Source organism: Lepisma saccharinum, chromosome 7, assembly GCF_977018435.1.
Source record: "Lepisma saccharinum chromosome 7, izLepSacc3.1, whole genome shotgun sequence".
In the NCBI taxonomy this organism is placed as follows: domain Eukaryota; kingdom Metazoa; phylum Arthropoda; class Insecta; order Zygentoma; family Lepismatidae; genus Lepisma; species Lepisma saccharinum.
In genome coordinates, this window is record NC_139235.1 from 13,783,719 (window position 1) to 13,803,108 (window position 19,390).

Below are 19,390 nucleotides of genomic sequence, written 5' to 3' on the forward strand. Positions count from 1 at the left end.
ACACAGAGTCTATAGAATGCCCTGCATAACCAGTATAATGTCCAGAGTGGTGCAAGAAACTCCCTTTATAGCAAATAGTATCCGAGGTAGATTCCGAGAGGAAAAAAAGAATGGACTCCCGACTAAATCGGAACATCTGATAGCCTTGCATCAATGGTTATGAAAATGCAATTACCAAATATTGCAGACTGCAAACTTCTGGAGCCTGACAATCTCCACAAACAACTCATTCATTCTACAAGGACAAAATCGAAATTCTTGTGAAATCTGAAAAATCGTCAATGTTATTTTCGTAGGTTTTCATACGTTCACATTAAAATATTTCATATCACTGGATGGGCATGATCCCCATGCCCCCCCCCCCCTCCCGCCTGGGTACTGGCCTGCCTCTATTCTGAACGAAAGACATATTCTGGTAATGAAGGTTGGGAAATATATCTAGGTTTCGTTTTTTTTTTGTTAAAAATACAAGTGTCTGGATTGGAATCCAATTGAATTGAATTGTAGAATTCTGATTAGAACCGTCCATGTGTGGAAAATATGAGTTTTGAATGAATCGTGAAAAATGAGAAAGGTGAGGAACTCAAAGCAAGATTCAGTACAAAGCGTAAGTGTATGTAAGTTATAAATTCATCATACTCTGCTAAAAATGCTAGTTCAGTTTCATGTAAATGTGGTAACTCACAAGATCGAAGACACATGTTAACTTGGAAATTATTTCGAGTAAATAATCGATCATGAAAAGCACTCTTTGCATACAAAATATTTACTTGAGCTGCGAGGAAAGAAGCCTAATTATCAATAATATTCGGAATCTTGAAAAATATTATGTTTACATTTGCTTAGGTGATAAAGAACATGCTAATAGTATTATTCAAGTGCGCAGACAATATACAAATAAGACATGAAATATAGAAAGTACTACGTCGACAGTACGTAAATAACAGTGGTTATCATAATGCAATTCCATTCACTATATAACCAAAGAGAACAAATAGTACAAAAGAGATGTTTATGTCAGACAAATATTGTTTGGTAGGGGCAATTACCGTTTATTCTGCTTGAATATATTATCATATAATCTACATGTCTAGACAATCGGGATACTGAAGAAAATGTGGTGAATTATGTATTCAAAGTTGCGTATGAACAATTGATAGCTGTTAGATTCCATGGTAAGTTAATAGGTCATGTTAACTTCGGTGAAAATGATAAAATCCATCATGCTCTTTACTTTTACGCTTATGTTTTCATCTAAAGTTACTAAGTTATTAATTTATACTAGCTTCTAGAAGCGTGTTTTTACCTTTGAATTATTGGGCTATGTGCTGTGTAATACATCTATATATTTAATATGCATACCGTATTTCACAGGATAATTGTCGCCAGCGAATAATTAACGCATCGTTTTTTTCAAACCAAAAATTGGTTTATATCCTCTCATCGAGTAATCGTCTCATCGGCGCGTCAGATAACGAAACCAATCATGACGGCGCAGAATCTTCGGACACAGAATATTCAATTTTACAAGTCCACACTTTCGACTATAATGAATAAGTCAATAACAATTAATGATTTAACTTTCTTTTCAGACCGGGAAAATATTCGCTAAACCTTCAGGAAATTATGTGCCTCAATTTGAACTATTCAATTTTAACTAATATTCTCGAGTATTCGTGCATTCTAATCTTGCACCAAATACACTTTGGTAATAAATGATTTTAAAATATCGGTAATACTGACACAATTTTTTTAACGCTGTGACATACAATCTGCGACGATTATGCGCTGAAATAAGGTAATACTTTCTTTTTTTTTTTAAGATTATGGGCAGACACGCCCTGTTCTACCGTTAACGACGCCCGTGCGATAAATTATCCACTTCGGAGGTTCACTAACTTCTAAAACCAGGTTATGTTAGGTGTCCTATTAGCTATGTACAGGGAGGTTATTTCAGTCGTTCACCGCCATCGTGTCGGCCGGTCGGCGCCGCCTTCATGCAACAGGTCCCGGCAAATTGCGTTAGAGGAAGTCCGTAACAGAAACAGCTTGTTTTGTAATGTTTCCACTTTTCACAATTACAGTTACAATTACAATTGAATAAGCACGTACCTTGTCGCAAGGATGCTGGAAAAGGAGTCCTCCCAAATACAAATATTTCTGGCACCTTATTTCTGACATCTAATCTTAGATTAGACATTGCTACTTTATCGTCAGTTGACAGAAAGGGAAGACAGCATCCCGGCGCATAAAGCGAACCGAAACCGTAAAATGATATTTAAAATTAATAATAGTGATCACTAACCTGGTGTGTTATAAGATATATTGAAAATGACCTCCTTCAACAGCAATACAACACGTTTCTTAGGTTCAAGAGATCCTGTCTCTCGTAATTGCCTGACCACTTTTCTGCAAGAGTTCGTTTTCACGTAATTATCGTACATAAAAACTCGATGTTCAAGACTATATTTGTTTAGCGGAATAACTAATGAATGAATAACAATTAACACACAATAAAGCACTAGCACACCAACTCAATAACACAGTATAAAAAAGACGCGTACTGATAAACGCAAACAGAAGTGAGCATGAGGGTACGTTACACTCACGACGTCTGGTAGCCGACAGTGTTGCTAACCATTTTCCGGCAATGTCCCTACAGACATAGTAAAAATCTCCCTACAACTGACCAAATGTCCCTACGCCAAGTAAAGCGTCTAAAAAAACAACACCTCATTAGCATGCAAAACAGAAGAGAAAATATACACATTTACTTACCAAATCTTTCTGCTCGGTGCTCCACAATTAATGAAGGAGCGAATTTACAATACAGGACCCCTCCCCGATTTTTGTAATATTTCGCATACTCACTAATTGAGGCCTCCTAATCACGAATTTGAAGTTAAAATTTGTGGGTCACCTGTAGAAATAGCAAAATAAGTGAATTTGAGTGGTCCGTGATCGGCACGATTGCTCATTACTTACCGGAAGATTTTGTGTTTCCAATACTTAAAAAATGAAATATACATTCCTGATATTGCTACGACCCCAAATTTGAACTATGTTTGCCTATCCTATCCTATCCTAACCTAACCTAACCTTACCGTGAATGGTTCGTGGGGTTATCCGTCAATGGCTTGTGGGGCTACCCGTGCTTGGTTTTTCGACCCCAAATTTTAATTATGTTTGCCTTGCCTAACCTAACTTAACCTAACCTTACCGAGAATGGTCAGTGGGGCTATCCGTGAATGGTTTTGCGCTAATTGTGATTACGAACCGATAAAAAAATCGTATTCATCATCGAAGACACCATTTTCGTATCCTGCAATTTTACGATCGATGCACTGTTGCCAAGCTTACCTGTAATCAAATCAGTCCACATTCCACATGTTCTTCTACATCGTGATTGTCACTGTCACATGTAATCCCCTTCTTTAGGCAATATACCGAAATCCATAAGTTTATTAATTACCCCACGAAATCCTCCTGCACACTCCACCTAAAAATCTGTACAACATTAACAACTTTTTTACTGTTCTCTTCCGCCATTCTTACACGATCCATGCTCTCCAAGTATGAAATCAACAGTGTGGCAACGCTGTAGACAGCGTAACTAATTGCGAACGTCAATTGTTCATATCAACAAATATGGCTACCATACTTGTATACGGAGAATCATTGCGAGAATTGAAATGCTTATTTTACAACTTCTACACGTTAATGAACAATTTTTTCACCTCACCCCAACATGTTAACTTGAGATAAATCATCACGACTAATTATTTCGTGAGTATAAGACGTAGCATAGAAATTACAGAAGGGTCCGGTATTGTAAATTTTTGCCTTAATGAATAATAGGGGTGTGCGGGACAAAATGTTTTGGGTCGGGACGGGAATTTTTTTTAAATCCCGACATTCGCAACGGGAAAAATTTGCAATTTCCCGACCAAGTCGGGAAATTTTCGAAATTTCCCGAAGCTCAGGAAATCTCGAATTCTACACGTCATTTTCACTTTAAGTGATTGTTTTTGCATTTCTAGAATAAAAACTTACAATTTATGATAAGTTCCAGAAACTTACAATGAAGAAAACGTCGAGAATTAACGACTTTTTAAAGTGACCATTCGGTATTTCCCGACTGCTTGGGATCCCGAAAAGTCGGGAAGTCATTTCCCGAAGTCGGGATCGGGAAGGGAATTTTCTTTTCCCGATCCCGGTCCCGACTTTTCGGGATCCCGCACACCCCTATTGAATAACGTTGAGTCATTTACTGTTATTTGAAGTCATACATGCTGCTGCTGTGAAGAGATAGATGTTGGTTGGTGATGCTGTATTTCCTGAAGTCTTTAACAATTCTGGTCCCATTTTATTTCTCTTTTTTGTTTTTGTATCACTTAGGTAACATTGAAAATATTCTTTCAGTTTCCGCGTTAGAATGTGGCAATGTTAGCACTATTTTCGCGAGAGTGGAAATGTTTTCAAAAAATAACTTGCCTTGAAAGTTCTCGGTAACCGATAACATGTTCCAAAATTCTGATGGAGACTTGTTGGTTAGTTGTTTTTCTCTTCCTCACTAAAGTATCCAGATAAACTAATCCATTCATTCCAAACCGAGCACGAAGAAAGTGCAGCTGACTGGCGAGTAAGCTTTGCACCTTTGCGCAATAAAAAGTTATTTTCCAAGATTGAAAAAAGTCCCTACGTTTTCCTTCATTTGGCAAAATCTACGCGGGCGAAATATAGTGAAAAGTCCCTAAGGTTGGTATCACTGCCGACACTGTCTCATTCGTGCAGTATGAAGCGCCGTCTCGCGGCTGACAACTCCCCCGATAAGCTGCCGGTGCTCTCGCGACAACTGAGGATAAAGTAGCGATGTCTAATCTAAGATTAGATGTCAGAAATAAGGTGCCAGAAATATTTGTATTTGGGAGGACACCTTTTCCAGCATCCTTGCGACAAGGTACGTGCTTATTCAATTGTAATTGTAACTGTAATTGTGAAAAGTGGAAACATTACAAAACAAGCTGTTTCTGTTACGGACTTCCTCTAACGCAATTTGCCGGGACCTGTTGCATGAAGGCGGCGACGACCGGCCGACACGATGGCGGTGAACGACTGAAATAACCTCCCTGTAGTAGCCAGCGGCAAAGATAATAGTGGGCAAATTGTCCATCACTATTTTCATTCTTTCTTATTCTACTTCCTGAGTTGTTTTAAAATATGGAATTCTGTTGTAGTGAAGCAGATATTAACCTCTGCTTATTGATGTTTATATTTCAATTAATTATTATCATATTGTGGAAAAAAAGACGACTGAAAATGGTGATGGACAATTCGTCTACTATTTATTTTGCCGTTGAGGTACTATATATGAGTGTAAGCTATAAATACAGATATACAATAGCCCCCGGCTTCGAATCCCGGCCTGTCATGAGTGTGAGTGTCCCTGCATCAACTTCATCATATCATCAATCATCCTCATTTGCATTTAGCCAGATGTAGCAGAAAAGCGAAGAAAAATAATATAGATCAATCAAATCAGATTTACAATAGCGTCACACTAACGCTTACATTTGTCGCACCATCCATCCCTATCCTCTGGCTCCAGCTGTGCAGTGAATTCGCACTACAAAGCTTGACCGCCTCCCCCCACTCAGACGCAGAGAAACACGGCGGCAGAACGCAACAGACCCGTTTCCGGCGTTTCAGTCAGCGATAAACTGTAAGATAACCTGCAGACTTCTGGCACGGAAATTCCCGCTTCGGTCCCGCGCGTTTCCCTGTAGTGGGCGTTACACCATTTGATTTCAATAGAAGCAGACAACAGAAGTTCTGTTGCTTTCTGTCTCCGCGTCTCTGTGGACGTCAAGCTTAACGGTGCTTTGGAGGATAGCAGCTGCGGATTCGGACACTGTCTTATTCAACGACACCGTGCTAATTAATACTTGAAAATACAATTTTGGGATAAAATAATTATTTACAATGAGATTGTATAGTCAGTACTTGGGCATATCCTGCATACATGACCAGACAAAATTTTGGACTGTTTATGTTGCCAAACAATATGCCACAATAATATCACTTTTTCGCTTTGTTCACAGAATCACTTTCATGAACCCGAAAAGTACTCCACACACACACTAAGAATAATAATTGAGTAAATTACAAAATATTTATTTTTCAAACTTTGTTGCTAAGAATATTCGTTGTATCAAAACAAAACGATTCCTTGTTAAACAAGCGGTTTAACAAGAAAACACTGTATTTTCTTGCCAAAAATTTTACAAAGAAATATTTTATAGCATTGCGTTTCCTTAGTCGCAAATCACAGATGAACATAGAACAAATTACAAAACTTATAAGTATATCTTAGTCATTAAATTAATTTTACCACTTTCTCTCCTGAAATTGTGGATTGATTGATTGATCGATTGATAGATTTGATTAATTTAACTTCGCTTCTTTGCCACTTTTGGCTAATTGCGAAGATGAGAATGAATAATGATGTGATGAAATTGATGTCAGATCGGGATTCGAACCCGGGATCCCTGCCATTGTAGGGCGCTATGCTATCTCCTTAAATGGATCTTCTGAAAATAAATCTCACTGGAAAGATGAATTAATTTCTATCTTTCCTGTATTCAGTATTTAAAAAATATTATTTGAGGAGGGTTCATAATACAAGAAATCAGGTGTAAATATTTCTTATTTTTGTGCTATAAGCATGGGCGTATCCAGAGGGGCAAGGAAAGGCACTTGCCTCCCTCACTCCCTGGAAAACGACTGGTGAGAAATTCCAATTCGTTCAATGTGCTTTTTCTATGTGAAAAGTAACACAAAGGTTATTCCATTTCAAATAATTAAAAATTAATCATTTATTTAATTTCGAAGTAGTATATTTCCTTGTCCTTCTTTAGAAAGTGTTGTTTGTCCTCTTGGGAAGAGGTTTGCCTCCCCCTCCCCTTGCGCGGAGAAAAGTGTGTATCCCCATGGCTATAAGTAATATAATGCAAGGTTTCATGAACTATCGTTGCTCGTATATTGAGACATATATTTAGTAAATATACCATGATAATATTTTAATTGACTGTTGTTTTATTTCCAGATAACCGGAGCACAAGAACGTCAATTGTAACTTCTAGAAATGGCTACCGTTAAAGTAATATTTTCTGTGATAATGATTTTTACAATTCGCCACTGTTTATGCCTGGAACAAGATATCATTGGGAAAGATACTGTCCATAACTATAATTTTAACCTACAATTATCACTCTTCTTATTCAATACATTTAGGGAAAAGTGTCCAGACAGGTTAAGCCTCATAATGGTCTTCCATTCACCTGCGAAAAATTTAATCAACGAAATTCTAGGAAAGTTGGAAAACATGTATAACGTTACTGTTGTAATTCATTATGTGAATGATATTGATGACGTACATGCATCAATCAGAGAGCAGAACATTAAGAGAGATTACTTTTTGTTTGTAGCAAACAACAGCACTTCTTTCTATAGCATCATCATGAAAACCCACAAGTTACTGGGAATAAAACGAAACGACAAAATCATTGTGGCGCTAACTAGCGGGAATGCAGAAGGTTTGGAAAGAGTCTTCCACCTGCTTTGGAAGGAGAAAGTTCTCAACATCGAAGTCGTGGTTCCAGAAGAAAGCTCAGGACCTAGTGAAGTTCTCCATTTTGTATTTCTCTCAAACAATCCCTTCGACAAAAGGAACGTGAGAGAAAATCCCCAACCAGAAATTCAAATTGTGAAGTGTGATTCTTTCAATATCTTTGAAGACAAAACGAAGAATGTGAATGGGTATCCTCTGTACATAAGTGACTATAATGTCCTTCCTAGATACTGGAGTTACATAAATGCAGAAGGAACTCTAAATACAAGTGACTTCTCCGGAATCATACTGGACACCATCGTTAAAAGAATGAACTTCACTCCAGTTCTCGTGAAACAATTCGAGAGCAGAATGACGGACGTACGGCTATCCAATGGAACATGGCTTGGATCTTTTGGTGAAGTTGTGACGGGTTTTGCAGACATTTCTTCCCAAGCATTCAATGTTTTTGGAGACAGACATCTGTTTGTAGATTATACTAAAATATTTCGCTGTACATTCCTTGTATTCGTTGCTCCTAAAGCTCTTCCTGTACCTCAGTGGATGCGTCTTTTCCTTCCTTTCGATTTCAACTTATGGATGTGCATCCTAGGAACAGTTACATTTGTTCTGGCGGCTGAGTACTTTGTAGAGTATATCAATTCTGGCAGAAATAATCTTCCAGACTTTATGGCAAGCTTTTTGTACATTCTTTCCATTGTCCTACAAGTTTCCGTTCCACGTATCCCCAAGGGAAGAGCTTTGAGGACTGTGTACGTATTCACAATCACAGGTTCTATAATTGTAGATAGTTTGTACGATGCATCATTACTGACGTATATTATCAAGCCTCAGTACTATCACGATATTAACTCCGTTCAGGATGTTATAAATGCCAATTTGCCAATACTAGCAATTAGTTCAGTTGCATATCTCTTTCAAACATACTCTGCTTCTTACGATGATCTTAGGTTTAAAATACTGGCCAAGAAGATTGTTGAAACAAATAATATTACTGAATTAGTTGACCGTGTTACAGAAGCCAGGAACGCAATAATATACATTGATGATGAAAGTGCTGGTTTTATGGAGCAAGTGTATGCATCGTCAGTACATATTGCAGAAGAAAAGACTCAATGGGGAGCAGCATCCTTCATTGTTCCGAAAGGGTCTCCATACATATTCAGAATGAACCGCATCATACAGCAGGTGTTTGAAACTGGTTTTGTTAATAAGTGGGCCGTGGACAACAACATAGCCGTTTTACCGAAACCAAGTAAAACCATTTCCTACGAGGATGTTTCTTTGTCTGTCCATCACATGCAGACCCCCTTTGGTATCTTGGGCATTTGTCTTTCCTTGAGTTTCCTTGTTCTCTTGAAAGAACTTTATCAGGGTCGACGTAAAAAGGACTGAAATTTGAATATTAAAACGAGAATTCAGCTGTCTACGTTCCTTTACAGATCTCGAGTGAAAGATGGTGGTTATCGTTGAGGTACATAAGAACCAAGTTTGAAATTTTACTACTTCAGAAGAATATGGATACTATGAAGATATTTTACCTTAGTTCTTTGTGTAGCCCACACCTAAGTTTTTTTATTAAATAGAATGGATATTGATAATAGGATCCTATATTACACTAAGTAATTATTATTTACAAATATAAAACAAATAACTTCATGCTGAGTTTGTATTTCAATTCCCAAACTCTTCCATAATCTACATATACTCCGTACTAGGAGTAAAAAAAGGGGGAACCCCCCGAAGACGCCCATCATCCACCCGCATACAATCGGAGGTATGCGCTTTTGCCCAGGTACCTTAAAATAAACCCTGGGCGTCTTTTCCGCGAACGTTTACGGATTCCCCCGTTTTTTTCTTTCTTCCATTTATTGTATACACTGAGGGTAAGTATACATTTATCCATAAAGAATGTTCTGTATTGATGTAATACTTAAGGCTCGTAAATCGATAGTTTCGTGTTTACCAGAAGGTCACAACGTACTTGTCCTCTTGGAAAATCAATTTATTTACTCATTTTCCAAGAAAATGTGCCTAGAAGTGAACGTCGTATGAACGTCACCGCCACAAGCGGCAACACTATTTATCTGAAAGAGGTCATCATGGAGAGTGAAAAAGTGATGTTGCCAACTTCGCAACCTGGGACAGTGGCCGCCATATTGGATTCAAAATGGCGGCAAGTCAAATACACTTAGCTTACTATTTCTCACGATAGAAAAGTTACTATGATACACAAATTTGCAAAACTGGTGCCATTCGAAAGAGAAAGCTCCAACAAAGTATAAAATTACCATCAAACTAAGTTTTAAACAAGAAAACTTTCAAATATAGCTATATTTATTTTTCTCGCTCTCGATATTATATTTTGTCTCATAACATGGTAAATATCTCTCATGGTAAATATCCTCTTGTTCACAGGATTGGAAAAACAAAATCAGCTCAATATTTAGGAGAACTAGCAGACTGTTCCGGACAGTAATTGTGCAGTCTTGACGTCATGCTTTGGTCTCCGGCAACGAGACGAGTATCCTGGAGGAAGCGTAACAACGTTTCTCCTGAGATTTCAGCCTTTGTATGGAACCGGTAGCGACCCACCATTGTGAGGAAATAGGGGAGCTACGAATGACTAGCGTAACTTGGTCATGAAAACGTACGACGACGACTGGGGATACGTCGTGCTGACCACACGTCATTCCGCAACTGGTTGGATGATCTCCCATCTCGGAGGTGGGAGTGCAGTCGGCAGTCTGTAGGTAGGCCCTGGCCCTCGCTGGCTGTTGCGTCACGGATTATGTTATTGTTAGGATTCCATAGCTTGAGTTATAGTGATACTGTAATTCATACTAGAGAACCTACAAAAAGTCAGCGTGGAAAGTTTTTATGGAACAAATTCCTCCTATCCAAGATGTTCTTCGACTGTACATAACACGAGCCAATTATCAAACTCTTATTTCGTCGTCGCCTTGTAATCAAGGGGTCCCAGGTTCGATACTCGGTGGAGGCACATAGTGGTTCGGATCCCACTTTAAGCTGTAGGTCCAGTCCCGATTAGCCTTTCTGTGCATAAAGTGGACTTAAATCAACAAATCAATCAAACCAAACATTCACGCCAGCAGAGAGTGGATGGAAACTTCAAGATAAGATGCGCCAATAATGGCAACTGGTAAATCGTTTCCCAATTACTGAACGTAACATGTTGCAAATGCACTAAAAGACTAGGATGCTCTTGCACATCGGCAAATATCCCTTACTGTTCAGGTTGTGAATTTTATGGGAAAATGTGCTACGAAGAGTATACACTGGCAACTTCAGCGGTGTAAGGGATGACTATTCCTTAAGACACCCAAATGTCAATCTCACTTCCACGTAGTGCATTTTGCAGACTAATAAGGCTCTGGGTATGAACCCATAACCAGTCTAATCTTCCTTGGGATTTGTTCTTATGTACTGTCCATAAGTGATTATTCCTTCATCCATTTTATCATATTACCATTCATCCTGATCTTCGCGATTAGCCAAAACTGGCCGAAACGGGAAGTATAATAAACAGGCCCGTAGCTAGAGGGGGGGGCATGGAGGCTCCCCCCCTGAAAACCTGCTTTGCCCCTCCTGTGAAAAATACAGAACACATTCCTACCTGTAATTCTCACCAATCTTTAAAATTGAGGACTAAAAGTGGTAAACGTGGTAAGTGCCAAAAGCGAAAGTGTTGGGAAATCGCATAGTTCGGCACATCAGCCCGTAAGAACATGAACACTAGTGACTTCTTTCCACGCCCTTTGAACTACTTAGAGGGCTACCAGCCACATTTCACGTTTACCACATTATAAAGCATGGCACATTTCACAGTTTAACGTGGAAAACGGTGTTTCAATTATTGTGTCACTTACAGCGTTTACTAATTTTAGTCTTCAATGATATCATGTGTTACTCTAGCAACATAACAAAGACACTTATTGATTTTGTGATTTATTAACGTGTGTGGGATTCCGTTTAATGTCGTACCAGGATTGGGAGAGGGAAAAAATCCCTTCCAGATTCAGACTTCGGGAAATTATTTCGTAATTTTCAGTATCTAGAACAGTTGTGACATTTTGAGCAGTCTTGTATTAAAGGTGCCTAACATGTTTGTATGTTTTTCTTGGATGTGTTGCTATGAAGTTTGAACTGCTTAATATTTTGTTTCCCAAGTCTACCTTTTGGTAATAGTAATTCATGTGGTAGAGAGAGGGAGGGGATATTTTACTTGTTACTTAGCGTTGCTTTTCTGCTACTTCTAGCTAATCGTGACAATGAGTGATGACATGAAATTGATGAAGATACACTCATAAACAGTGCTGCAAGAACAGCAGGGGCATTGTCCCCCCAATCTTGGACGGAAGTTCAATCTAGGGGGGGCAAACATTGAAGTAAGGAAACATGACTAGCCGAATCTAAGAATAGCAGGACAAATGGATACTCAAGGTGGAATTATTTTTCAAGTGTTTTATTTTATTGCATTTTTCTTCCAGACGGCCAAGGGCACTTGCAGGGGCACAGAGGGGCAATTGTCCCCTTGATTTCAAATTTTATACAAATAAAAGTACATTTCGTAAAATTTTATCTTCTATTCTTATAGTCCAAGTTCAGAGTCATAGCTAGGGGGCGGCGGGAGTCAGCCCTGGGAGCCACAACGATCTAAATGGAGAAAAAATGTTAAAGAGAATGCCATGGCACCCCGTGAAATTATTAGCGCCCTATTAAATCAATATTGTTTTCAGTTCGAAAACATTTGGATCTAAAGATTTTCCTGCTCGCTTGGATCCCAATATGATTCTTTTCTGTACTTACATTCTAAATTACCAGAGAGAGAAGTAAGGCTAAATATATACTTCAGATTGTTGCTGCTTAAATGCATGAACAATTGTTTTAAAGAATAGGACCGCGCACATTTGAGAGACAATTTGGCGGATGAATTGAACATGTAATGTATTTAAATAATATATATATATATTAAAGAAACTTTGAATACGTACACAATTTAGCGTTAACATGTTGCATATGTATTTTTTTGTTATTTTACGTCGCTCCATGCTGCATATGTGTAAAATATATGTTGTACATGAAATTTATACGTGTCATATGTACAAAAAGAATAATATTCGTCATGCATATTCTGTCTTTCAAAAATACAGTTTTTGTACTTGTTTTCCATTATTAACTAATATGAAATTGAACGTGCTGGAAAAATATTTCGAATCATTTTTTCCAAACACAAATGCTTTAGCACCGACTTCTACCCCCTTTTGCATGATTTACAACGATAAAAACGTCTTTTAATGCTACTATTATTACTACCAATACCACCACTATATTACTATTATAATTATTGGCACGTTTGTTCTGGTACTTGACTCCCTACCTCCAGATAAAAATTTGTGGTTTCGCCTCTGCTCACAAAGAACACTCATGCCCAGGCTCGAACCTGGAACACGTGGCTTTGTAGTGTGTTATGTAACCATCCCACATGGAGGTAGGCTATACCGCGTTTGTTAGAACCTGTCCCGTTTCCCGCGCTAGGGATCGCTCGACAGTTTCGGTGCCAATGAGAAACGAGGAAAAGATCGTCTGCTGGACAGCGAGGAGCGAATGGAAGCCAGAAGAGAGGCCTTACGTAGACGCTGTTGCCACGTTGCGTATTTTAATTGGCTCCCTGGCTTTGACTTTCCCCAGCACCGAGAAAAGCCAGCCATCAGCTAGCGCGGGAACCGGGACAGGTTGTAACAAACGCGGCAGCTTACTGGCTCAAATTATTATCAAACATGATGAAAATGTGATAGTGTTTCACATTTATTATTTCGATTAGAAAGAGATAAATTTTAATTTTGATACGGGATACACTAACAACTTACGGAGTGTAAATATCAATTTCAAATCTTATGAATCGTTTCTCTATGCAAACGCATCAAATATGATAAGCAACATAGGTGTGTGTTATGATGTCCATTTTATAAAGGAAAAGTTAAGTTTTAACCCTGTTGGCATGATACCATTTCCGCATCATGTTATATATTGCTCTCAGAATTTTAAACGGCAGTAAAAATAAATGGCATTTGCAACTGCGAAGCTATCAATGGGATTGCATACATTAAGGACAGAAGATGCCATATTTCGATTAAATAAAACATGATATTTGGGGTTTGTACGCTTCTGCTCAAAAAGTGGTGGCGATAAGCGGTCCAGAGACCTTCTGCCGCGGAAATGGCGTAAGGCGAAGGAGGCTCCTTATATTGTTCGGTCTCGTACCATAGTCATTAAGGAAGGTATTTTTCATAACGTAAAGAGGATACAACATTTACCTCTATAAAAATTGATATGAAATACATGATGACACTGTAATCCAAGAAGTCATTGATCAATCAAGGGATTCCTATTTGTTTGTCGGGTGTCAAACACGTATATTTCAACAACACAACATTTTGCAAAATGGTTAACGTAACCAGTAGGCAAACATTGTCTGTAGTGATGCAAGTCTTTCATTTGAAGCAAATAAAATGCGTGGTGGAGTAAGGGACTCATGTTTTAATGTTTTAGCAAGTACAAAAAATGTATTACACATTTTTACACAATTCTTCAAAATGTAGATGTCATATGTAACCATTATTATTTAATTAATTCGATTTTTGTTGCATGACACAACACAATGGTGGTGTTGGATTTTAGTTAGATACTTTTGCGCGTAAAAATCTTGCATACTGGAAACTAGAGGGAAACATTATGAAGCACGATTTATAAAGGACTTCCTTAATCAGTTCTGACGAGAAGGCCAAAGCTGTTGGTACATATTAATCGTCTATTAACATTATCGACCTGTAAATATAAAGTAGATACAGTTCATATTTCTGTTAAACTTTATCTTTGTATTCTTTGGTAGTCCGAAAGGTCATTATCGAAATATTGTTATTTGATTTTGCTCGAACTTTTTTTGTTCGTTGGAGTTTCAAGATATCATCCCTTTTCTGTTACTTATCACTTTTGGAGGAGGGGGGCAAGTGGCCCTATGTACCTTCTATATCTGCCAATCCAACACAATATATTAAAAATGTCCCTCTAGGATTGACTTCGCCCCCCCCCCCCTATTAAGAATTCCTGGCTAAGGGCCTGATAATAAACCAAATCAATGGATCAATTAATCAACGGGCAACTTCAATGCCTGAAGATGATTTATTTTGAACGCGCATAAACGATTTTAATTTATTTTTCTGTGAAAAAAACTCTTTGTGTGCAACGAAGTTTCCGGAAGAAATTGAAGTAAACACTACTTTTTGTTGTCATCTCAATGTTGTATTAGTTAATAATTTGTAGGTCAATTACCCGAAATAAACAATAATTCGTACATATTTTATTGGAAGTACTTGTTCATTCCATTTGAAATATATTAATATTTAATAGCACTAGCTTTCCAAGATTACTTCTTTTTTGCAGTTTAGGAAACAATATTTTTATTTCCGAGAAGTATGGATTGATTGTAATACCACTCAAGATAAACTTTTTAGAACATCTACCTTCAAAGTGTTATTACTGACCGCCATATTAATTTCAACAAAGAAGTCATGTCAGAAATATCCTGGATGTGCGGATATTCCAGATCCACTTGAACGTATTTCGTGCTCCAGTTCTGAATTCTGTCTCTCAAGAGACACGTCCTGACTTCACGAGTGAAGCAAATCTGAAACGCCTTTGCGACTTTTTCCTTCCTTACTTCAGGATACAGTCTCGCATTAATCTTAATTCAGTCTTCGTGTATCCATGATTGAACATTGACCTAAAACACTCATGCAAGTGATTCATCCACAGTTTAGAATGTTGTCTCAACCAAGACTTAATTCAGTCCTGAATTCACGATTGTATGTAAGTTTGTCTATTTTTGGTCTTCCTTTTTCTATTTCAGGATGCAGACTCACGCGAGACGAATCTTGACTTCACGATCAAACGCAAGCCTGAAACACTCGTCAGCTTTTTCTTCTTAGTTCAGCATAATTCAGTTTTGAATTCACGAACTAAGGCAAGCTGGAAACACTCCTCAAGATATAGGGCACAAAGTTATGCAACCCGCGAAATAAATTAAACCAAATCAATCATTCAATCAAGATCTACGGCAAGGCCTTTTCTCAATTCTAACAATTATAACATGATAAAGAGATTTTCTCGAGATTTTTTTTTCTGGATAGACACAATCTAGATGAGAGCGACCATCTCTCAAAGGCTCGGAAGCAGTGCCGGATCTACAAGCCGCAAAACCCCGTAGTGCAGGGGGGAAGGGGGCCGAAAACAAGTAAGCCTTTAGGGGGTCCTCAGCCATTGTCATAGTGGAGGGTTCGTATATGCGTATGTAAAAAACAAACTTAGTTACTCAGGGGTACAGAAATGAATACAATATATACAGGTAAATGAAAAGTTATATTCCCTGTGCATATAGCACCGTACCACGAATGGTATTTAGGGAATGTGGGGATAGGGCCCCACATATTTTAGATGTCGGCCATCTTGGAGGTGATCTGATCAGCACCATGCTGCGGCCGCGTTTACCCCCCCCCCTCCCCCAGATTGAGTTGAGGTTGGGTGGGCATTAGAACAGCTTTATGCGGGGACAAAGCAGGAAAAGTTCCGACCTTAGTTCACCCATCCCAGGCTAGAATTTTACGAGGAATGCAGGGGTGAAAGTTTCTTCAACCTATCTTTAATCAGGAAAAAAGTATGACTGAATGTTTGTAACAAATGTATAATTTCCCAGGTGTGAGAAAACAATGCACTATAATCACATAACCCCTTCCCATTTAAGAATTTTGAGTTGGGTGGGTGTAGGTATAAGGGCTTTTGGTAATATTTTGCGGGGGGGGGGGGGGGAGGCAAGACTTGTAGATCCGGCACTGCTCGGAAGCCTATCTAGAAAACACCTGGTTGATATCCCCCGCCAGGAAAGCGTCAAGAATTACAACATGAGATGTTTAAAATGAAACAATGATGTCAAAGATGTTTCAAACGTTGAAGTAAGTAATTCACTAATATTTCAATAAACAAGCTTACAGAGCTGAAGAATAAACCAATAACGAGCAAATAAAATGCAGATTGTAGATTTTTCATTGTCATTGTCATAAATCCAGTTCCTTCTCTTTTATGTTCATTACCAGAAATTGTATCCCACAACCACTTCTCGAAGATACCTGTTTCTACGAGACTTAAAATAAGTTCGTTTATTCTCGGTAAATAAGGAGAACCCTTACAAAGGGCAAATGCAAACACAAATGTACCTATAGGTTCTTTACCAATATGCAAATTCAATCTTGTTTTGTCAGATAGTTCCTTACTCATGATATATTCTAAATGCTCCCGAACTGCACAGAACACTAGATTATGCTCGTTCACAATGTTTTCAAGAGTTGCATTAATTGCTTTAAATTCTGCTAATCTCTTTCCAATATTGTACAAATGGTTAGTTCTTGAGTTTCTCAGCCAGTGCTCTATGGCGCCACTTGAAGTACTTATATGAAATCTGGTGGTTAAAATTTCTTCTATGGAGTCCAAGTCTTTAACATAATGTTGTGTTGTCAGCATTTTGATCACATTACCTTGGTACCAAGGAATATAGAGATTAGGTAAAGCCATCCGAAGATTGCCGATCTTGCACGAATGCGTGACGTCACCGGAGAAGCAGTGAGCTCGGCTGAAGCAGACGGCCCCCAGCATTTATATGGGAGATTCAGAGAGCGAAAGTATATTATTACTTTTAGGAGGGGGAAAATAATAATTGTCATCCTCCAAGATGGTATTGAGGCATCCTTTTAATGATTAGTAACATAAGTGAAAACGCGCTACTTTTAAAAGGGGGCAAAGTACATGTGAAAAAATGTATTTTGAAAATCCATATTCCTGAAACTTTCTGACCGATGCGCTACAAAGAAAGTTGCGTGATCTCCTTTAGAATTTCGTCATTTTACAAATCGTAATATAATTTTAACAAAAACGTGGCATGCTAAAGAAGAATTAAAGAGTTTAAAAAATAATTGATTAATAGACTTAGTTTATTTTACTTCGCTATCTGTCACATATGGCTAATCGCAAAGATGAGGATGCGTGATGATATGATGAAATTGTAGAAAGGAAAGTAGACCCATGCCCGGGCGGGAATTCGAACCTGGGGGCCCTTGGCATCGTAAAGCATTGTGTTAACCACTTCGCCACGGAGGTCAGCATTACAAGGAAATAAACAGAAATTGGCATCTTTTTTAATATGCGAGAAACATTTGAGAAGAGGTTATTGAAGTAACAAATAATTATTACAAGACGTTGTGATGAAAATTATTAATATATCTGAAATATCGAGAGTTGACCTTGCAGTCTCTAAATGTACTTTTAGGGTTACGCAAAACCTTTACTCAAAATTGATAGTGTAAATTTATAAGCTATTAAAATTTAAAATTTATTCCTGTTCGAAAAGAGAAACTGCCAAGTCAAATTAATATTTCGTAGAAATACATATATTTGTCTTTCATGAGGCCAAGAGAGTATTTGGAGGGGACGCTGGCTTGGGAAGGCTATTGCCCCGGATCTCGATCTGCAAAGGGGCTTCCAGTGGGAAAACATTGCTATGAAATAGTCCAGAAGCAGGGGCGAAATGATTTTTTTTTTAAATGGGTCAAGAATACAAAGATATAAGTGGATATTTGACAAGCTTAGTCTAAAACTTACAACTGAAGTCGTACGTGTGTGTGCGTGGGGGGGGGGTGGCTACGTGAGGTAACACAGTGGAATATGATTCACAATACTAAAATTAAAATAAATATGTGGTAACAATAGAAATCAAAATATGTTGTAGCTAGTGACGGCGCAATAGTAAAGATGAGGGGTAAATCATATTTTCTCGGAGCAATCATTTTTATTATTCCGTTACATACGACACAAAAATGCACATTTTGGCTAAAAGAGCATTCATTCATTTATTTATTTTGTCGTTTTACTGGGGGCAGATAAGAGAGAGAGAGAGAGAAATTGTCGAACGAGAATTGGGGGGCGTTCCTGCCCCCCCACCCCCGTAGTGTGGTCACTGCCTATGGCTATTCTGGAGAAGAATGCATCAATTAATACGCTATTAAATAAAACAGATACTTTTAAAACTTTTAATCAAATTATTTGTGAACTATAGTTTAAATTTAGAGAGAGCACATTTAATTTGGATGAGTTAACTTCTGAAGCCTGCCATTTCCGAGCCTTCTTCCGGTGTAACTGCACTGCCCTTTAAGCCCTAGCTGCTGCGTTCAGGTAGCGGAACGAGCAGAATACTAATTAAAACAAATATGTGTCAAATATATATAAAAAAACAACGTGTTGAAGCTATTGACGGCGCCAAAGAAAAGACAGAAGAAGAAGAACGTGGAGAGTGCAGTGATATTTTACGGGAAGCAGCAGGCACGTATACAGGAATACCTTTCGGGGCGGCGACTGAACACCATTTTTTGAAGGGGTATCACAATTGTATGTTTAAGGCCAGTGGTGGCAATTGGGTTCCAAAATGTGGAAGGGGGGGCAATCATTAAGAGGCCATAGTGTGATAGTGTGGAGGCAAAAGAATGGGGAGCAACTATCTCCTAAATCGTCGCCACTGTTTAAGGCTGTCATTTTAATCAGAACGTGAAATCGGGACATTTTCTACCACTCAACTTCTCTGTTTCCATGCATTAATATTGTGTGCCGGAACCATCTCAGTATGTATGTTTGTCCATT

The 19,390-nt window shown here is 38.3% G+C and overlaps 1 protein-coding gene across 1 annotated transcript; it reads left to right on the plus strand.

Moving 5' to 3' along the window:
• Positions 1–7,519: 7,519 nt before the first annotated feature.
• Positions 7,520–9,025, plus strand: LOC145990104 (glutamate receptor ionotropic, delta-2-like). Its single transcript, XM_083125758.1, has one exon. It carries the CDS (start codon positions 7,520–7,522, stop codon positions 9,023–9,025), a length of 1,506 nt encoding a protein of 501 aa, XP_082981884.1.
• The last annotated feature ends 10,365 nt before the right edge of the window (positions 9,026–19,390 follow it).

Bases quoted from the DNA above. Each gene is read 5' to 3' on its own strand.
- LOC145990104 (XM_083125758.1), top strand. From the start codon at position 7,520: ATGAAAACCCACAAGTTACTGGGAATAAAACGAAACGACAAAATCATT.